This window comes from Stylophora pistillata, chromosome 3, assembly GCF_964205215.1.
Source record: "Stylophora pistillata chromosome 3, jaStyPist1.2, whole genome shotgun sequence".
NCBI lineage: Eukaryota > Metazoa > Cnidaria > Anthozoa > Scleractinia > Pocilloporidae > Stylophora > Stylophora pistillata.
Genome location: NC_142521.1, coordinates 14,273,652 through 14,296,224, shown reverse-complemented (window position 1 = coordinate 14,296,224; position 22,573 = coordinate 14,273,652). Strand labels below are relative to the sequence as shown.

The following is a 22,573-nucleotide window of genomic DNA, read 5'->3' as shown; positions in this document are numbered from 1 at the left end:
AGTTGTTAGTGCAGTTTCACTTCTCGGCCCCCAGTACCCGATGCAGGGAAAATGGCAACTTTTTATCGTTTTAATGAGCAGTGCCTGGCAACTGATCCTAATAGCTGAGTATTTTACCGATAAAGAGGCCAATGGAATATTTTCAAATGGTTGGTTACATTTCTGAATCATTTTCTCTGATTCTCTCGTTGTTCTACTTCATATGAAAAATATTAGCTTAGGATGGCCTCTCCATTCGCCTCGATCCTCAGGTCCCTCCTCCTTTTCTCTTTAGCTGGGGACTTCTCCTTGAGAATATATCTTTAAGAATTTTTAGAGCCGGGATTGGATTTTTCCTCAATGAATTTCTTTTTGATCGTTGATGGAGTAAGAAGGCTTCCTTTTTTTCGTTCTTCTGATCGATGACAAAGGTAGTGGAGGCGAAGGGGGGGGGGGGGGGAGGAGAGGGGAGGTGATTAAATTTTTCTCTCTTGATGGTTGTTATAGTTATTTCCCATGTAAATCATAAAATGTATTTTCAAATGAACTGATCCAATGCTTAGCTTGTGCAAAGGGTGAGAGATAATTATACCTCATGTGAAAGTCAAAATGTAGACAACCCACTTGCATCACAATCTCCAGAGTAAGGAAGGTGCACATTGATCTGAGGAAGAGTAATTTTCTTAAACTTTCATTGTTCATGCCAGAATTATAGCATTCTGTTAACCAGCTGTAAAGCTTAGAGGCAGTTTAGTATAACCACATATGTAAATGCGATGCTTATGGTGCATGTATCTCAAAATGGCTTTACATAAATACAAGATCTGCCATATTCTGCAGAATGGCTAAGAATTTGTTGGTTGCTAGTTCAAATTTGTTGGCATAAACTAGCTTGCTTTCAGATTTTAATATTTCCCTTCATGGCCAGAGGTCTGTAAATGAGAAACATGCCTTACTGAGAGGTTTTTTCTTGACCTTTTTCTTTAGGAAACTCCTCTTTACCACCAGATTATGATGTAGTTATCGGTATCTTATCAGCAAGGGGTAATACAGAGCAGCGCCAAGCACTCAGAGAAACATGGGTTGGACATGCCCTACAACACCCCTCCTTGAGACAAAGGTATAACTTCATGTATAATTGAGTTTTATCTCCATCCATACCCTTTAGGACTGTATACTTTGTGTTCTTGATGAAATGTTTTCGATAAAATTATCTCATTGATTCTATTGGTAATGTATAGTTTAAAAACTGTCTGATCAGAAATTTATATAAACAGTGTCTCTTTGAGATGATCAACTTTGAAAATACAGTCTATTATGTTGTTCGATAATCCAGTGCACATGTTGGTCATAATCATTTTAATTTTCTCTTACGTGCTCAACAGGATAATGGTCAAGTTCATAGTTGGCAATCAGCCATGCCCCATACCAGCATTAGACAGGCTTGATCAATATTCTTGTGAACCAGATGTCATTGTTGACCCAGGTATTTTAATCCTTTCACACTCTTCTTCTTTAATATATATAACTGGTCTATCAATACATGAAATATGATTTTTCACTTTGAAACTAGTCATTGGTAGATTCGTTGGTGAACTAAAACAAACGTTTTGCATGACTGATACCTGCTGCTTATATCTAGTCAATCACTTTTTCGAGTAAATGTTTGAATTTCAAATTCTCACTTTGTAAAACAAATCCCCTTCCACCCACCCCCTCGATTTCATTGCCAGTGTTCATTTGGTATCAACTAAGGTAGCAGACTTGATCAATATTCTTGCGAACCAGATGTCATTGTTGACACAGGTATTTTAATCCTTTCACACTCTTCTATTTTAATATAACTGGTATATTGATACACGACATTATGATTTTTCACTTTGAAACCAGTGGATGCCTTTATTTGAAAATAAAAATAAACCTCAGGGTAGTCCCGTCAGAAGCCCTAAAGAGCTAATTAACCTGCGATCAATCGGAGCCCGTAGTCATTGGTTGATTAGTTGGTGAACTAAAACAAACTTTTTGCATGACTGATACCTGCTGCTTATAGTCAATCACTGTTTTGAGTAAATGATTGAATTTCAAATTCTCACTTAATTTGTAAAACAACCAGTCCCCCCCCACCCACCCACCTCCTAGATTTCATTGCAAGTGTTCAATAGGTAAACTGGACTTCAAACTTACTGTCACTCTTAAATTAAGGAGTAACTGCTTAATCACGGTCTTCATTCTATCATAAATCCCTTTTCTAGGTCTGATCAGATCTCTTACCCTCTCCTCCCTGAACCTACCAGGCCCTTCTCCCTTGCCTCCCCCTTAAAAAACATTCATTTGAAATCAATTAAAACAACACTAGGCAAAATGATAGTTGAATGACTATCATGTAAGACTGATTGTATGAACCCTATCACAGACCTTCCTATGGGCTGTGCACATTGAGGTATTTCAGTTCAAAATGTACTTTTGCATATTGTAGGTGCTATTAATTAAGGCTGGAAAAAGGTTCAGAAGAAAACAGTGAGTCAACTGTGGTTCTCCATGAGTTTTTCCAAAAGCACTTCCTTTCAACAAACCCCCAGTTTAGGAGTCCTGGGAATTGATAACCCCCAGGAACTTATGATTCATTAATTGAATGTAACTTAACTACTTTGATTTTCTTTTTCAGTACTGAAGGAAGACATTATAGCTTACAAGGTTCCTAGAGGAGCAGTTGGATATCACTCTTACAATGGTCCCCTGGGTATGGACTTTAGGGTAAGTGATTTGAATCACTATCAGATAGAAACTCTTGCAGGAATTCCCAACGGTAACTCCCTATGGGGTGCGCTAATTATAAGTGGCAGGTGTAGTAGACAGGACGCTTTTCACTTGGAAAAGGAACTTACTTCCTAATACATTGTCTCTTTTCACCTAAGCATAAAAAAAATTAATGTGTGTAAACTAGCTGCAGAGTAACTTACCTCAGTTGCTTCATACAGCAGAAGCTATGATAAGCTTTGGCAAATGATGCAAAATTTGGTGCATGCATATCCTTTTCCCTATTGTTTATACTCTGGTAAATCGTCTGAAACTGATTTCCATTAAGACCTTCCAGATCTTTTGTTTCTGTGATTTGTATGAGACTGAATCATGTATTAAGCCTAAAACAAACTGTTATCTAAATTAAACCAAATGGAACCAAAATAATTAATGTATGATTTATTTCCCTAAAGGTGAATTTTCCCATCATTGTCACTCAGCTTGGAGTATTTGACAGTAATTCAGATGGAATCAAAAGTCAGCTGACAGTTCATCTTTATGACAAAGCATCACAGGTAGGGGTATATACATTATATTTAAACAACTGTTTTTGGTCAACCATTGTTTAAGAAAAAATTGTCACCCTTAAAGGTATATAGCATCAATACTGTGACAGAAATTGTTCTCTAGATGTTTGGAAACAATTGCTTTTGTTGACATAACTCAAAGCTCAGGTATATTAAATGAGGACTTTCTCTAAAAGTAATGGCAGGGAATAAACCTCAAGACAATTCAGTGTGTAATTAATTCTTTGATCCTCTTTGCCTTGTTTGTAGGATTTCATTCTGTTTATGGCAGACACAGTCCCGGCCTGAAAATTCTCTTCTAAATGCATTTTTAATTTAGTGAGATCAGATGAATTAAGCTTTTTTTGTATCGGCAGATGGAAGTATTGAGTGTCAACTTCACCCAAGAGGAACCTGGAGAGTTAATTGGTGGAAGTAGATTTAAACCTGTTGACCAGTTTCTCCTGCCAAAGGTTGAATATGCTATGCATTTTAATTTACAAACCTATGTGCACATAAGTCAAGGGAGGGGTGGGAGAGGATTTGTGTCCCAAATAGCCCATTTTCAAATTACCTTTGGCCTCTTTTTCAAAAGGAGCATGGTGCTCAGCCATTCATTTTGTTTAAAAATAAGTTTAATATACCTGTGAATGAAAACTTATTATCATATGAGAGGATGAGCACTAAGATTCATTTTAGAAAAGAGGTCGATGGTCATTCGGAAATGAGCTATTGCTTTTGCAAATGATTGTCATAACAATAGATAGGAAAAAATATATATCATTGTAAGTTTTCACGCGTATACAGTTTTTTGTTGAAAGCCGGCAAACAGCCATGCACACCACTTTTAAGTAAGATGTCATTTCGTTTCATTAACCTTATCTGCTGGTTGACCTCATCTCCACTGGAATTCTTTTGAGCATTGAGAATACGAAACATTGGCATTGGGATTTTGTGTGTTAGAATACGGAACGACTTCTCTGATTTTTTTTTCAGGGATTTGAAGGTTCCATCGTAGGGGAGAACTTCAGTTTGTCTGATCCTAGCAGTAACAACCCTTTGGTACATGGTGGATTAGACAGAGGTGGAGGTTTGGTTTCATTTCACAAAGTAAGTGACAAAGGGAAAAAAACAAAAGGTTGAGGCTGTGGTCAAATTCAATGTTTCTTCTTCCTTTTTTTTTTCTTTTTTTTTACGCATGACCGATAGGTATAGAAATCAATAACGACAAACAAGCATTCAAACTAATCACTGAAAAAAACAAACAAACAATGTTTACAAAGCAGAAAGCATTGATGGGGACTACTGAGTTTCTGTATGGAGTTAAAGAATCGTTTCTGCCCAGGTTTTCAATAACTTTTTCCTTAAGCGATGGTTTGATCAGGGCGGCTGTGCCTAAAAGAGGGGACGTAATTAAGGCGAAAACCAAACACGAGAGCCTATTCGCAAGCTGAACAGGCGGTAATGTAAGGACTTTTAGACGACGTAAGACCACCGGTAACCGGATTTTAGTGAAACTGCCGATTTCTGATTCAAACCCTATCATTTATGGTGATGACGAAATGCATTGGGGCTCCTGAAACCATACCGCCATGATCAACACATTACAGCGCATTACTGCTCTTTCTGACACATCTGACCGTAAATATGATTCTCTGATTTAGTTTGCTTTTATGTTTTTTGTTTGTTTTATTTGTGTGTTTATTTGTTTTAGTAGAAATCAGCCTCAAAATCTAGATAATTTTAGTTTTAGACGGCCCTTTTATAAAACAGTTCAGTTCATTTGATTTGGTTTATAAATGAGGCGATGAAAGGGTCGTTTATGGTCTTGTTCAAGGTGAGTCGCTTTGGAGTGGAGCAAAGTGTTTTCCCAGAAGTGGAAGAAAAATTCTCTGAAGAAAACAACCAATACGGCGCTGGAACATTTATGTATCGTGCTTATGGTAAGGTCACTTTATGCGGCAAGAGATGGTATTCTTAATACACAGGTGGTCTGTGCTCGAGCCAAGTGGCCCATCTAGCCACAATTTATCCCGGTTTTATGACGCGACTAGGAGTATTTAGCTCCCTGAACGGGATGCCAATCCAGTGCGAGGTAGCCTACGTGTAGCCATACCCCCCCCCCCTCCCACCTAGGAGAAACGGAAGGGAGAGGACGACATTCCCTCCCCCCTTCCGTTTCTCCTGGGGGGGAGGGTACGGTTACACAAAGGCAATCGTAAGGTTACCCTCCAGAATTTCACCAGGCTCGTTGTTATCTTCCTGGGTGGAGAGACTGGCACTGTGAAGAAATGTGTTTTGCCCAAGAGAATTAGTTTCTCCCGTAAGCGTCTGGTCGCTAGACAAGATCTTCAATGGCGGGACGTCCACATTTGGAGACAATTTTACGAAAGTGGAATCTATTCTTTGGAATCTTACAACGCGAAGAGAAGTAGATTTTTAGATACATTTTAAAGCGGAGAAAAAGTCAAATGGTTTCTGGAGCATACTTGTCCTCTGAGATAGACTCAACGTAGCTGTCTTTAGTTCAAAGCAATGCGTTAAGTTCCTCAAGCAATTAGATTTTCAGTTGCAGATGGCGAATTCACGAGGAGAAAGGTGGAGGAGAGGAAGAAGGAAAAGGAGGAAAGAGCAAAAATGTGGCATGAAGTTATGTTGCGGGAAGAAAAAGAATTGAAACAAGAAATACGGCTGTATGACGATATTTTGATGGTGGATGTTGTAGATGTTTATCGCAACCTTCCATTGAAATTACTGAAATTTTATTACTGGTGAGAATTGTTGTTCTCACTGCAAGTTAACTTTTCCTACCAACGCTTATTATTGACGCTCTCGTTTTCTTCGTCTACTTTTTGTGTTTTCATTCGTTTTTGTTTTGTTCTTCCATTGTTTCTTTCGTTTGTAATGTCCGTTTGTCCTTTTTTTTCGTCGTTGGTTTCGGAGTAAAAGTTTCTCAGGCTCTGTCTTCATATAGCCACCCGATGGAAGAGAGAAATTGGTCAAGTCTGTTGGTACACTGAGGGAGAACACACCTGACCAATGTGACCAGGGTCTCTCTGTCTCACGTGAATGAACACAATCTACCCGTTTGTTCGATTGCTTGATCACTAGTTTGTCCTCCATGTGTTTTCTCTCGATTTCACGTTTACCATGCTTTAGTCACTATTTTGCTCCTTTACTCTCTTCTACCCATGTTTGTTCTTTCGTGTTTTTGCTTCTCCGCCGACCCTTTTTGTTCCTGTCGATCTCTCGCCCCTCGTTTCAGTTTTTCCTCTTCCTTCGCTCCTCTATAATTCATGATTACGTCCTCGTCTCCTCTTGATACAATGTATTGTTTTTATATTTAATCAGGGTTGCGCTGAATACGAATTTTAACTTCACTCTCAAAACCGACGATGACTGCTTTGTGCACTTAGAATCAGTTGTCAAGGTAAATTTGGACTTAAACGTCAGTTTCAATCTTGTTTCCTATCATGTCGCGTATTTTCCTTGTTTAATGGCTGATAGTTTCGAAAGAAACTGTTTGGGGCTGCGTCGGTGGGAGTAACGAGTAACGTTTACTCTGTTCAGTTTTTTCTTAATTCGGTGTTCCAGGAACTCAAAGACAGAAAACTACGGGGGAAGGAACGCATTTGGTGGAGCAGGTATTTAACTGTGACTGACTCTAAAATATCCAATTCAACTTCAGTCGATACGGATTGCGGATGTAGGGCTGCTATTGAATTCAAAAGTACCTTGTGAACTTTGAGCAATGGCCATGTTGCTAACTAGTGGTTTTTGCAACCATGGGAACTTACAACGTTAAGGGTGGAAACTAATTCCATCGCACATTCTCAGTTTTACACCGTGACAGAGGTTTCGGTGTATGCCGCTGTAAACCCTTTTCGTCTCTCAACAGGTTTCGCACTGGTTGGCCAGTGGAGCGAGTGGGAAAATGGCGGGAACTTGACTACACCGCTCCGGTTTACCCGTCATTCGCTTGTGGCGCGGGTAATATGCTGTCTGCTGACCTAGTGAGATGGCTGGCGTTTAATGCCGTTAATCTTAAACCATACCAGGTAGTGATGAATCTCATTACTGCATGTATAATATTCCAGGGCCTTATGGAATAATGTCTCCGCAAAGAGAAATTTTCAATCGAGTATGGAAAGTGAAACGATGTTGTATTGTAAAAAGGCTGATAGTTTCTAAAGAAACTGTTTAGAGCTGCGTCGGTGGGGGTAACGAAATAATTTGGATATGCAGTAAATGGTTTGAACCCGGGGGTAACATGTGAAGGTGTAGTCTGATCGTCCGGGTGAGTGTAGTCCTGAGAAGGACTGTTGTCGGTGGCAGTGACTGACGTTTCGACAACCTGTGCGTCAATAGCATCACGGCAAAACCAGCCAATAACATCACAGCCAATAACATCACGGCAAAACCAACCGATCATTTCACACGAACTGGAATAAGAACATTCTACTGACAACAATCATTCACTTGACTCTGATGATGACTTCCGCACAGGTTGTCGAAACGTCAGTCACTGCCACCGACAACAGTCCTTCTCAGGACTACACTCACCCGGACGATCAGACTACACCTTCACATAATTTGGATATATCAACAAAGTTGAAATGGTAAATTGGCCATCGTAACGATTTCAAAAGCTGACGTTTCGAGCGTTAGCCCTTCGTCGGAGCGAATAGAGGAATTTTGGGTTGTGTGTGCTTTTAAAGGCAGAAAATGGAGCTACGTTATTGGTGGGAATAATAACGTAACCAATAGCGTAGCTCAATTTACTGCCTTTAAAAGCACACACAACCCACCATTCCTCTATTCGCTCCGACGAAGGGCTAACGCCCGAAACGTCAGCTTTTGTAATCGTTGCGGTGGCCAATTTATCATTTCAACTTTGTTGATGTTGTATTGTATTTGCTTCGTGACTGGTATATAAAAAAAACTCTCTTTATGCTCTGAACCACGAGGCTCAAGACTACATCTCGACTTGTTCACGGCATTTTAGCGCGCTTGAAGCTGTTTCCAAATAATTTACTTCAAGTTCTAGGTTCCTTATGTTGCCCAACCTTGTTCTGTCCTAATTGGCTGTGGGGATTACTTTGGTTTTGGGTTTACGCTATTTAATCAAAAAGCGCTTTACACCACCCACTATCTGTATTCAATTCTACTCATTGCCTCTACAGGGTGAAGATGTGTCGGTTGGAATCTGGCTTTCGGCCTTGGGACCAAACTTAGTCAATGTAAGTTTGTTTTTTTTTTTCCCTTTCTTTTGAATATATTTTCACAAAGATCGCGTTCAAGGTTTTTTTTTTTTTTTTCGTTGTTGCGATTACACCCTACTATCTCATAGGTATAAATCTTGAATACAGTTGAACTGTGAGAGACAAAAACGCATGTTAGGTACTTGAATCCACGATGTTTGCCGGGTTTGACCTCTAATGCTACATGAATGTGGACTTTTCTCTGAAGGATTACCGCTGGTCATGTGGACGCGAGTGTGATACGGGAATTTTCACTTCCCCCGAAAATGAACCCGAGGAACTGCGAGAGATATGGGCTGATCTACAGACATGTGGGGATCCCTGTGGCTGTTCATAGACCTGTGTTTGGAATCATGGCGAACTCACTGGCTCTATAAAAAGTAGATCATAAAGTTTATTGAACTTTAGAAGTGATTACTTATGAAGTGGTTTCCTTTTGACTAAAAGACTACTTCAAGAACTTCGGGACACCTCGTGACACACCTCGTTCTAGAAGTTACCTTCTCGAGTAATGAAAGTTATAACTAATGAACCCATTGAATTACTTATACGGTTAGTTTACAACAGTTAAAGTATTTGCGTTAAATAATATTGGAAATTGTTAAAAACTTGTGTTGAAACAAGTTTCACACGACCCTTTTAGTATATGTATATTTCTTTAACTAAGAAAAACGTAGCCAACTTTTAGCGAGAAAACGACATTTGAAAGTCATCGTAGTACTATAAAATAGTCAAAGCCAGGGAATCCCTCTCCTATTTAAGGAGTAAGGTTACGTTTTGTCATCATTAATTCCCTTTGTTCTCAAAGCGTGTAGTGCGGTTATCTCCTTGTTGAATTCATTGCTAAAAGATAGACTGAAACACTCTTCTGTCTCAAGAAATCGGTTCTAGATTCATTTAAAACTAAAATCATCTCTTTAAAATGGTTTAAAATTACGAGGTAACAGAAAAGAAATATTGACATAATCAAGTTACTGTGCGAAGTATTGGACAAATAACCACAGCTCGGGATATGGTGGAAGCGGATTCGTATGCTGTTACGGGGTCTGGATTAATGTGGGAGTTTTTTTTTTAAATAAACAGTGTCCTAGTAAGGTCCTTTAATAATAATAATAATAATAATAAATATAATAATAGTGGAGAAACACTTAGCTAGAAGCTAGTTTACAGGTTTTCCACGAAACAACTTAAACAAATAATTCAAATAGAAAATAACGTTACGAATCCCAACTGGCCGAAGGCAAACCAGTTGGCTATATGAAAAGCATGGAACCTTTAGGAACTCCATCTGACATAGCTGGAGCAATTATAAAATGAGTGTCGATAGTGATCCGGGATTGCTTTGTTTTTACTTTACTTCGCTCACTGATTGGTTCAGAAAACTCGTGTCACTCTCTCCCAACCAATCAGATACAAAACCTGAAACAAGCACGGCTTGGTAGCTCGCGTTTTCCCGCGCTTCAAGCAGTTTGGTCAGTTTAAGTTACGTTGAGTTCTCATTGGCTCTTAGTGGTATTTTCATTTCTTCCGATCGGCCTCTGTGGTTAATTCGGTTTTGGTTTTAGGACACTCAGTCGAAAACTGTTCCAATAGAAAGAAATCTCTAATCAGTGAGCTTTTTAACAAAGGTTCAGAACTGTTGGTTTTGCGAGGCACTCTGACAGGTATTTAAGCACAAAGTTAACCGTAACTGAGATTCATGGTGTTAAGTTTTGCTGGGAAACCTCTCTGCCTTACGCGGAAACCGAATGGACGGAGGATGTTGAAGATGATGCCGGATTCAGCTCCTGTGGTGAAAAACTCACGCACTGATTTTCAATAACTTCGGGTGTCAGATTCTTGGGAAACTTTTCCTTGTCTCGTTCGCAGTTAGGCAGCTGTGATGGCGGCAGCTGTAATGACAGTCGTTTATCTTTCAGATCTTTTCTTGTATCTGTAGTGGGTATGGTGAAAGCACTCTGTCGACGGCCAGAGGTTATATTATCTATTGGATGGTTGTCATCTGTCATAAGGCGAGACTGAAGAACAGCCAGTTTTTCACTCAGTCGCCGCATCTCGTCCTTTTCAGAAAATAAACAAATATAAGTTTAAAGGTAAACTAAGCTATACAATTTAATCGCTCCGTTTATGGAGCTTGAAGAGCAAGCAAAGCAATTCTCTCTCGAGTTTCAAGTGTGATATAGCTCGTGATGATTTCGGCATTGGGGAGGCTGAACAACTCACCTGTTCTCAAAACGCCCATGCATTCAGCTGCGTGTGACATGTTTCAAAATTTTATCTCTTGAAATGAATCGTCATATTAACCGAATTGGGTGGCAACGAAGAATTCAACTTGTCAGCAGCAGCCGTTTAACAGATACAAACTTGAAACGTTCCAACTTGGTCATTGAACTTTTAAATCTAAATTGCGTGGAGGGTTTCGACTTTGTCACCTTTACATGTTTTAGGTGATTTTGTGTCATGAAATTGATATTTTTTTTTCTGTTGGTTCATTTTTTATCTGCTCCTTTCAGCCGTTTCATCTTAATTAATGTCGATGTGCCAATGCAGCGTGAGAATCCAAAAAATTAATGCATTAGCGTGAGTTCCAGATTTTGGGTATCTGACGACACCGATTGATTCAAAAATGCGACCGAGAAGTTAATTAGTAATCGCTTGAGTCAGCGTACGCAATTTCATTTTACTTATCTAATAAAGGCACCTCCGACCATCTTGGAAGAGAAGAGTCAGTGTCTTACCTTCAACACTTGGTTCTCTTTAATCAATAAGTCCTCTTGATTAGGGGGCATTCTTTTTACAACAATCTCGTCGTCCGGTACAAGTATGTTGTTATTGTTGGATGGAACCGTGTTATTCACTGATCTTTGCATTTGGCGTAGCAACAAAAACTAAAGGAAAGGAAAAGTACACACTGAAGATGCTGCAGTCTGAAGAAAATGAATAAAGTCTCACAGCGGTCTTACACATAAAAGTACACACTGAAGATGCTGCAGTCTGAAGAAAATGAATAAAGTCTCACAGCGGTCTTACACATAAAAGTACACACTGAAGATGCTGCAGTCTGAAGAAAATGAATAAAGTCTCACAGCGGTCTTACACATAAAAGTACACACTGAAGATGCTGCAGTCTGAAGAAAATGAATAAAGTCTCACAGCGGTCTTACACATAAAAGTACACACTGAAGAAAATGAATAAAGTCTCACAGCGGTCTTACACATAATTAAATACCATTTCTTATTTAACAGTTCGCCACCTCAGCCATTTAAAAGACGCCCTGTAAAGCTCTAGAAATCCCTGTCTTTGATCTGGTGCCCTTCCTTACTTAGACAAAATTAAAGTGTTCTTTTTCATTAGGGGTTGGTGGATTTTAAGTCTAAATTAAGTTGTATTTGAAAGTTGGGGCGGATCCAGGATTTATTTAACGGGGGTTCGGAGAATTGTCCGAGGGCATGCTTCCCCTGGAGATTTTGAAAATTAGGTCTTCGGAAAAATGATTTCCAGCATTTTGAGGGACAATTTAGGGGGTTCGACCCAACCACCCGAACCACCCCTGGATCCGCCTCTGGAAAGTCAGTTTTAATGTCCGTTTATAGTACGGTGTTTTTTTTCAGCCAAGAAAACGCACAATGCACACGATAGCACAAGGCTGGTTGGCAGTTGGATGAAATGCAGGGGAACCTTGCTATAGACTAGCATTCCATCCAGGGGGGAGTAGAAGTACTCCCACTCGCTTCACGTTACATGGAAAGCGGGGTAAACTGCGCCTGCATGGGTGGGCCATGGCTAATAAGGTCGAGTACAGACTTTACTTTACCTTGTGGATGAACATCAGAATTAACACAGTGGAACAGTCCATGTGAATCAGAACAAAGTCCAGAGCATACATCATGTCTGGGTTGGTTGTTCTTTTCGTCGTGATCCTAGTATCAGTAGCAACATTTACATTTAAAAGTAAGATTAGGATATGAATATTATTTCCATATTTATTCACCCGAGTACACAGTTGTAATCAGTTGACGTGGGCTCATGAAATGCTGAGCAGGTGAAAAATAACAAGCAGAGGAACGAAACTTAAAAAATGCTCACCCAAACAATGAGGGAAACTTACGTTCAGACTTGGCAGATCATCAATGAGTTGAATTTGAGAAAAACACTTCAGGAATTCATCAATAAAAGAGAGACATTCGACGATAAGAGTCTTTGAGATCTACATGGAATGTCTTTTACTCAGTTCAGGGACTACGCGTCGAGTATTGCGGGCGCTTTTCTCCATTTGCGCTGGGATCGACAGAGCTGAATAACGTATACGCATGCGTTAAGTTTTTCCGCGGAAACACGGACTTTGAGTCGTTCGCATGAGTGATTTCCTATTCTGTTACTTGGAGGAGTCGTTTTTCTTGCCGCTTTTCTTTTACAGAACAACCTTCAAAAACTTTGTACACCCCCTAAAAAATTTCAACAAATTAATTTCCTCCTTAAAACCGCTGGAAATAGGAAAGTGCCTTCGAAGGAAACAGAGTTCCTAGGTTTTAAAAGTCAGCCCTCATTACTTTCCACTAATTTCGCGAAATTTTAGACCTAAGACTTTTGAGCCCGCTTTGTTGACCGCGTACCCTCTGACGTAGCATTTCATTATTCAGCTCTGTCGCTAGGATCTGTTGAATAGCTTAAGAGGAATTTTTTTGCAAAGGGGACTATACATAGGAGTTTTAGTCTGTTAGCTTAATCCTCTATAAGTTACAAGGAAAAATGACACCCCAAAGTGTATTTCATGTAGTCTTACACTAACCTGACTACCATAAGGAAACTGGTGACGAACATGGCGTTATAAATGGCCCAACTGATGTACTTGCTCTCGTTGTAAGCTGCTGGTGCATTTCTGATCTTGTAACAGAGCCACATCCCCCAAATCAACACCGCAATGTCCCCGGCTGAAAATGATTTACGCTCGTTAATCATGATGAAAACAAATCTTTGTTTTTTTTTTAGCAGGGAGTGAGTATGAAATGTAGATTTAGGTTTACTTGATTCTTCTTCGTAATTGGTGGGGAACGACCCGTTTTTTCAACGAATCAGTTAAACATTATATATCGATTTCATCTCCCTAGTTCTCCGCGCTTGGGGATGGCTTCGTGGTTTCTACATCATTCTGAAAGAGAATGGTGCGTTCGTAATGAACCTCGATAAGACCATCACCTTCTGACCCCGGTTGCTCGAAAGGTTGATAACGCTATCCAATGGATAATTCTCTATCCGGTAGATAGCGCGATACGTTTTGCTAACACTTAACCAATGGACAGCGATTTATCCGTTGGATAGCGTTATCCGCTCCACGAACACCAGGGCCCTCTTCGACAACTGCTACTTTCTTTGTTTATACAATACCGTGAGTAAAGTGTGAATCAGGATCTCAAGGAGGAATCTGAATCTCATCTAATCATATTTACGGTTCACAATGTGCCAGTAAACAAAGCGAATGTAGGATTAAGTGTCAGTTGTGTTCTCATTGGCTCTTTTTGATATGAACCTTGTTTCAATTGGCTATCGTGAGTAGCGGAGCTCGTTGGGCGCAAGGCAAGCGCGCAGCGAAGTCCCATATTAAACATAATAATGATAATAGCAATAAACACTGCTACTTTTAACGTGGGAAATTTTTCAAAAAAAGTGCAAATTTAATTGTAGCTTCATTATATTAGTTACTTACCGAATACGATTGTAAAGTTAAACCAATTCTCTACACAGCGTGTATACTTCAGGTCATCGGATGTCCTCACCACTTCAATGTCTGGTGGCGCCATTGCACTCCATACAGAGAGATAAGCGGAGTATAAAAGCACCAATAGACCCAGGCGCCTCAGCAGTACCCCGTCTGATAAAGCGAGCTTCTGGGCCGAGCGCACTCGAAATATTAATGCCACCCTATAAAGAACTAGCATCAGTCTCTAGAGTTTATCTGTCTGTCTATATTTCTGTCTGTCCATATTTCTGTCTGTCCATATGTCTGCCTGTCTTTCTGTTTGTGTGACGGACTGTCTGTCCGTATTTATCAGGCTTGTCATTATCTGAGGGTGGCAAAGGAATGATGGCTTTTTCTGTCTACAGGTTAAAAGTTTTGCAATTGTACGGCTCCTGCTTCTGGTTAAAATTCGTCAATGTTTACGCCTAACGGCTAAATTGTTTTGCCGTTTTACGGCTGACAGTTAACCCTATTGAAAACCTCATACTGGCTAGCTATTTCGTCAGTTTACCTGTCTTCCAGTAAGACTTTCATTTTACCTTTCGCCAGCTCGTTCGTTTATGTGCCTGTTGACTTCTCTATAGAAAAAAATACAGCACGAAATGAAAAACGCAGGCATACCTCCATGTTTTCAGCGCCAACGATCCATACACCAGGACAAATCCAATATGACGCAACCAAGGTCTTGCAATACAACGAAGGGTTGTCGGTTCGAAATATGAAACGATGAGCTGGAAATAGACACGAATAATCACGCTTGAAAACGACTGTGGAATAAGGTTACAGAGAAACAAATATGAAGGTTGAAAGCTCACCATTGAGTACATTAATATAGTGCCCAACGATATTATTTCCATGAAGCGCGGGCTAGAAGCCTTGAAAATCTGAAAACAAAAACCCACAGACGAAGATGAAAATTAAAAAAACAAAACAAAGACAGGTTCTGTAGAAGCTAATGAAAAAAAAAAAGAAACTAATTGTGTAGTATTTTTCAATGTGAATGTTCCTTTTTCAGAATCACTAATAGTTTTGAACATACGGGATAATATGAACGCGGCACATGATACACCTCATACAGCTCCCTGAAAATACTGAAAAGCCAATAGCAAACTAATGTGCGGCGGTCAACTTATTCGTGATAGTTTCGTCCCACTTGCTTGCACAGCGATGGCATCCAAACATTTGGCGTCGCGATATGCTTGGTTCTATGCTGCTACACACAATATGCGGCCTCTCGAATTGAATAATAGTAAATTAACAAACCCTTTCATTCCAGTGTATACACACGTATACAGCAAACACCACAGCCACACAGATAACAAGTGCATTTAGGGCAAACAGCGTCAAACGAATATAAATATTAGAGCTGTAAACGCATGGTCTGTCATCAACACACTCGTCGCATCCAACGCTGCATGGAATGCATTCGAAGTCTTCATCGTAAGAGTTTGGGTCGCCCCGTAGGTGTCGATCGTGTTCGAGCTCAATGAGGGTTCCGTTAAAAACCTTCACAGACGCCTGACTGTCCGGGAAGTAAAAGCCTCGCTTACATGTGCATATGTAGCTCCCTCGCTTGAATCCTTGATTCTTGATTGCGTGACACTGTTTCAAGAAACACAATAAGAGTGGAGGCCGTTGCCAAGATACAGTCAGTCTCTTTTTTACGTACTTGACCTTCCTTGTCAGGAATCGTATTTAGTCAATCTCGTAGTGTCTATCTTACTTGCATGATACAGAGGTAAAAAAGTCTACTCTTGAAAAACATGGCTCACATCCGGCTTTCATCGCTTGAGGCGGCTAGGAGTGTACCTATTCGAATTCCTAGTCCATAACTTGTCCCTCATGGATTTTTTCATTAGGTTTTCCTAGTTATTTACTTCTATTCATTTATACTCCCGGTTAGAGAGAAGCGCTCTTGCCTGAGAACAAAACGCAGCTACTCAGCCTCTGAAAAGCTACTGGATGTCAACTAAGAATATTCTCCTCTAAATAAATGTTATTATTATCCACACCTTGCAAACCACTTATTTACGAAAGTAACTTCAGAGACGGATCCTGATCCGAACAAACCAGCCTTTAAAGTTTAAGGCTAACTCGTTTCCGTCATTTAAACTCGGGAAAACATATACCACCAAAACTGTTCCCAACATCATATACACCAGAGCTAAATCGTTTCCTTTCATTCTTTTTACCTTTCAAGACATAAAACTTTTACCTCAGTTGATTTCTTGCAGAGATGAGTGCCCATGAATTCCACTAAATTCCCCGATGCATATCCGAGTCCGTTCCCATCTCCTTCATCAGATCCAGACGACTCCCGCTCGTCACATTGATTGATGTCAATGTCACTAAGTACCACATCAATACTGACTACTCCCCTAGCAACCATAAAACAATGTCGTTTAGAGATTGGATTGGAAAGTATGCGTCTGCTGTCGTTTTTTTTTTTTTTTTTTTTTTTTTTTTCTTTCTTTTGTGTGTGTGCGTGTGTGTGTGTGTGTGTGTGTGTGTGTGTGTGTGTGAAGAAATGTTCGTTTTTGAGAAAAGAAAAAAAAAGAAATGACATAGTAAGTGACAGTTATGTAGAGCAATTTTCAAGCAAGTATCGAAAGAACTTCTACTTCTACCTTATTTGATAAAGCGTATCAACGCATCGCATCAATATGAATACAATAAATTAATAAATAAAGGATAAATAAACACTAATAATAAAATATATATGTGATAAAAGAAATTTTTTAATCGGAATTACAAAGCTTTTTCATCCGGAATTGCATTGCTTTTGCTTTATTTCGCTCTGTGATTGGTTCAAAAGTCTCGCGCTACCATCTTGACCAATCGGGAGCAAAACTACTGACTAGTCACGTCTTGGTCGCGCGCGTTTTCCCGCGTTTTACTGAGGTAGTTTGGTTCGTTTTACTTGGAGTTCTCACTGGCTCTTATTGATTTTTTTCCTCTCCCGTTATGGACCGTTGTCACTACTTTGTCTTTGGTTTTGAGACACTCAACCCAAAAACGCTTTACATGTATATGCTCGACCACAATTATTAAAACTTGGTATGTTTCGTCATTCTTAATCGCCCACTTTTCAAGGCCTTAAACGCACTAGCACCTTTAGATATCAATATTGTCATTAAGTACCGACCTTCTTCTATACATATTGTCGTGGCACAGTGCAGCAGAGATTGGGAGCATGCATAGTGTCAGCAGCATGAAAAGTTGCATTCAAAATGAGCATTTTACCTTAAGGCTCGATTTTGAGCGGCAGCTTTTAACTGGTGGGATAATTAACAATTGGTTCATGCTTTAGCGTGCACTATCGAGTTATGGAGCACGCGGGAAGTTTGGAGAGCACGAAAGAAGCGTAAGAGTTGCCCGAGGCGATAGCCGAGGGAAACTCTAGCTTCTTGAGTGCTCTCCAAACTTCCCACGTGCTCTATAACTCGATAGTGCACAGCTGAAAGCATGAACCAATTGTTTTAGAACAAAGCCGGTGGAATTGTGCATCAAATCCGACGCGAAAAACGGACAACAATATCAGTTGAAGCGAATCGTGACGGCGCTGTTTCCGAGTCTCCTTTTCCTTTGTTTTTCTCTCTTTCTGCCTCATTTAAGAGCTCTAGCCCAGGGGAAAAGGTCGAAACATTGTCTTCGTTTTCGGACTAGTAGGCCGAGTTTCTGTTTGTATCCATTATTGTCGCGAAATATATTATTTTTCCCCGCGCTAACAATGGCCGCTCGCGCGAAAAAAAAAGTTCTGGCGAAGTCGGATTTGCTGACGCTATCAGCGTGCACTATCGGGATTTTGAGCATGCTCACGTATAATGAATTTAATTGCGCGACTCTGCTAGCTATGTTCTAACACCAATTTACGTTTGAAGGAAATACAGTCATGGCTTCGTTGCCAGGTGTAGAAATGTGAAAAACAATATTTGCACATTTACAATTTGACGTGATGACACCAGATGTCAACGCAAGCCGTGATAACAAATATTGTTATCATGGTTCGTTTTACAGTGTTTTTCGTTTTTATTATTATTTTTTTTTGTTTTTGTTTATATTTGGGTGCGTAATGGTGCGTGTAGTTATATATATTTTTTTAACACTCATAAAAAAAGCATGGAAGCCTCTCACGTAAATAAGCTATTATCAAAAGAAAATTCATACATTTTGTGATATAGGTTATTGGCAACAACATCACCTCGCCAAGTAGGTGTTATTTCTTTAGGCAAAGCTCAATCGATAATCTGTTTTGATATCTAGTGATAGTGGGAGGATCGGAGATATAAGCAATCATGGAAAGCATATCATTTTTATAATAACCTCAAACGACTAAGTGCCAAAATAAGTGCTGACTTCAGTCTTGGAAGAATAAAGCCATTAGCCAATGTCTCAAAATCAATTAAAAAAAACCGGAACAAACTTGTAACTAATGGTCAAGTCTTTCTCAACGGAATGGATAAGGATTGCTAGACTATATCTTAACGTTCAGATAATCATTTCGGTTCTGTCCTCGTGTACCGGTTCACAAGAGCCGATACAAAAGACCGAACAATACACAACAGCTAATCGATGACTCCTAAACAAAGAAAGAACAATGGTAATTCCCTTGTGAACCGGTACACCAGGACAGAACCATCATTTCTTATCTTTGAGCTGTCTCTAGTAATTTACATAATAATGAAAAGTGCGACTCGTCAGGGCACGCGGAGCGGATTTTCAAGTGGGAGGGGGGGGGGGCTAATGCGAACGCGTTAGCGTGAGCCAACTAGGGAGGTCCGGGGGCATGCTCCTCCGGGTAAATTTGAAATTAAAGTCTTCTGAAATGGCTGGAAGTGGGTCTAAAACTGCCAAAAGTGAAGTTAATTTTTAATTCTTATAAAACGAGTAACAAACTGGCCTTCACGTTTGACGAAATTTAAATGAATAGACTAACTCTAAGTAAAAAAAATGGTGATTAAATCAGCCAAAAAAGTGGGGGGGGGGGGGGCTAAAGCCCCCCTAGCCCACTTCCTGCGCTGTCCCTGCTTTTTAATCGTATGCAATCATTTAGAGCACAATGTTTTTAAAAAATACACTGCTATATAAAAAAACAATAGCTGTGTCATCTTTACTTTCTACCTGCCTATTTTTAGTGCACCGTAGACGATAAAATATAGGACATGAATAACAACTTGTTTATTCAGCTCGGAGTTTTTCAAATTTTTTTTGGAAATATATGCTTTCAAGATAATGTTTAGTTACAACCAAGAGAACACTTGTAAACCGAGGTCTCCTTGCTGAGAAACATCATTTCCTTTTAATCTGTAATTCGCAGTTGTTGATTGTCAAATGTTTTATTTGAAATATCGCTTTCGCTGCTCAGCCGGAACGCTCTTAGTTTGAGTGTCCAATCTATGCAAAGAAGAGTGTCAGGATTTTCTATAAATGTGACACAGATCTTAATTTAGGTTTTGAAATATCACAAAGATATTCGCCTCACGAGGGTTGTAAAGAAAATAGTTCCGAAAAAATTTCTGGAATAGAATTCAAGATTGAAGGAAATTAAAGGGTGGCACAGTATATAATAGAAGACAGGAGAAAAAAATGGGCAGAAGTTTAAGGCCAGATTATACAAATAAAAAGCACGGCCTGCGCAACTAATTTGAATTCTGGAACGTCAGTCAAATATGATGTAAAGTCAAACAAGCCGTAATTGAGTCGTACTCTCAACATTGTTCTATAACAATATTTTTTCAAGATAAATAATTGCTACCGGCCTTACTAGATAGCGACACTGAAACAGGAAATAAATTTCTGCTGCAATATACTTCTAAAAATTAAAAAAAAGTGTGTGAAATTAGCAAGGAAAACCAAGTACAGTTGCCTAGCACTATATTTATCCAAAGCAATCCTCAGTGGTTCAACTCGTTTCGTCTTCACTCAAAATTACAAAAGTGACAAATGCACGCAAACAGTGCGAGTTAAAATTAATAGCGAGGGTAATAATACTCACAGGAAGTCATCTGTTTCGTTGTAGAATGGGGCGAGATAGGTCACCATCCAAACTTTTCCCCCAAAGCAGTCGAAATAAGGTCGTGTCCATGCCCCATCTTCAAATGTCACATGAGGAAAGACCTTTTTTTTCAGCTTTTGCGTGTGGGTTAAGTTGTATCGTACTTCGTAATAGCTTGTGATGCTCTTGGGACGGAAACCAAGTGCTTTATTTTTAGGTTTGTGCCACCAAACCGCATTTTTGTCCGTCGTGTAGTCGTATCCTTCGTTATCCGCAACTATATCTATGACATGAACGCTTTTGTTTAGCTCGGGATCCCTGAACGCAAAGGGACAAAAGCGTGTGTAATTCTTGTACAAATAGTTATCAAAGCAGATCACCGAACCGAAGACAGATGGCGAAAATAAAACGATTGAGCGCACATAGTGGTACAGAAGTACGTCATCAGCTGCAATGGGATTACCGTCTTTTCCCCGCGAGCGCCACAGCGATGTCATAAGGTTAGCCACTTGCACCGTCAAAAGAGCTTCTTGCTTCCATCTCCTTTCGTCAAAAGTTATGTTCAGTAGATCAACCTTGTCACATTGACCATTCCGTTCTTGAAGCTGTTGCTCGACACCTGCGACTTTGCGAAGGGCAATTTCTACAGCAGATTTAGTTTTACGCTTTACTTCATCCTTTTCAGCCACTGTCTCCTGTTCGGCTTTGGCACAACATCTACATTGCGACCAAAAATCGTCACTGGCTATTTGACACAAAGCGATCGTTACAAGCAGAGCCACACGAAACGATATCATCGTCAAATAAGGGTAAACTGCGATTTAATCTAACACACCGAAAAGTGGAGAATGGATATTGGCCCGAATTTCTTAAGTATTAATCTTGGGCTGGTGTGCAACTTGCTGTCCCTGATTCGTGCGTTGGTAGGATTACGAAAGAAGGATGACAATTAGGAATTTTATAGAGAATGACTAAACTCATTAACATATATGGAGTTTAGCGAACACTGAAAAATAGCACTTAAGAAACCGACGCCTACTCGTAATTGGAGAGGCTACATCTCTAGTCAGCATTTGAAGTTTGTTTGTTTTCTTTTAATTACTATCATTTTTCTTCAGCCCGTGCCACGCAATGGAGTCAACTGCGTTTGAGATTTATTTTCAGTTCTGATTTGAATGAAGCTAAAGTTACCATTGAAACCTAACGTCGGAGACAAATATGAACTTGGAAGTTATATTTTGTAAATGGTATTCAACGAACCGCATCAATCTCCACGTCACGTCCTCACATTTCATGCAGATCGATGGGATATCTTATTTTCTTGCATATGGAACAACACTAACGTGCTGCGCGCACTGGAACTCTAATATATATAAATTTTTAAAGAGTATTAGAATCAACGATTGGTACATCAGCTTTTTTAAACATATTGGGTTTAAATGCAAAGAAAATTAAGTATTCCTAAATAATATTCCGATTTTAAAGTTAGGATATCCCCTTTACCTTTTCCACAAGATGCTTGTGTCGTCTAAAAGATTGTTAATGTTCCATATTTTATTTGAGGATTGTCTGATTAACAGTTGAACTACTTCTCCGCGGAAATTTCTGACTGATGGACACTTCATTTGCATTAATATCGTTTCTAGTTTTGTTTTAGCTCATCTATGCCTGACAATATTTAGGTGGCTTTTCAGAACGTAAACGTAACTAGTAAAACGCGGACTAGTAAAATGAGGACTAGTAAAACGTTGACTAGTAAAAAAGCGGACTAGTAAAACGCGGACTAGTAATACGCGGACTAGTAATACGCGGACCAGTAATACGCGGACTTAACAACAACAACAACATATAAACAATTTCATACGAAGGCGTTCACAAGACTTAATGGCGAGTCAATTTGCTGAGTGACAATCCCTGTTTGACCTTTAAGCTACATATGGGTTTGACATGCGCCAGATACAAACGAATTTATACGTTAGGCTGAGAAAGAGTTTTATTCAGCACCAGTTTAAAATCCTAAAATACACTTTCGTCGCAAATTTCACGGAAGAAACGCAGGAATTCAATGAATAAAAGTCGCATTAAATCTCCTTGTGTCTAGGTAGAAAGAGTCTCATTGTCTTCAGATTTTCGGCGGAAGAAAGAGCGATTTACACACGCCATTACAGAAAACAAACAAGCAGACGGACAACTCCAAAACACATATTTGCATTCACTTGCAATTTGACTTTCCGTGACATTTTAAAACGGAACAGAGGTAATTCTTCGAATATTCATCGTCGTTGGAATTAAAAA

The 22,573-nt window shown here is 39.6% G+C and overlaps 2 protein-coding genes across 2 annotated transcripts; one reads left to right on the top strand and one right to left on the bottom strand.

Annotated features, from left to right (window-relative positions):
- Window position 1: 1 nt before the first annotated feature.
- Window positions 2–9,875, top strand: LOC111330956 (UDP-GalNAc:beta-1,3-N-acetylgalactosaminyltransferase 2). The gene is made up of 14 exons (XM_022935967.2): window positions 2–149; window positions 967–1,099; window positions 1,365–1,465; window positions 2,645–2,733; window positions 3,192–3,293; window positions 3,662–3,757; window positions 4,281–4,394; window positions 5,122–5,227; window positions 5,854–6,055; window positions 6,636–6,714; window positions 6,879–6,928; window positions 7,183–7,342; window positions 8,468–8,524; window positions 8,754–9,875. Exons 1-14 carry the CDS (start codon window positions 41–43, stop codon window positions 8,880–8,882), a joined length of 1,527 nt encoding a protein of 508 aa, XP_022791702.2. The 5' UTR covers window positions 2–40; the 3' UTR covers window positions 8,883–9,875.
- LOC111331012 (putative G protein-coupled receptor CG31760) lies at window positions 8,916–21,177 on the bottom strand. The gene is made up of 10 exons (XM_022936037.2): window positions 20,279–21,177; window positions 16,499–16,661; window positions 15,547–15,885; window positions 15,099–15,167; window positions 14,905–15,014; window positions 14,251–14,465; window positions 13,336–13,477; window positions 12,361–12,466; window positions 11,284–11,433; window positions 8,916–10,605 (listed from the first exon to the last, which is right to left on the bottom strand). The coding sequence occupies exons 1-10, from the start codon at window positions 21,073–21,075 to the stop codon at window positions 10,279–10,281; spliced, it is 2,418 nt and encodes an 805-aa protein (XP_022791772.2). The 5' UTR covers window positions 21,076–21,177; the 3' UTR covers window positions 8,916–10,278.
- Window positions 21,178–22,573: the final 1,396 nt, after the last annotated feature.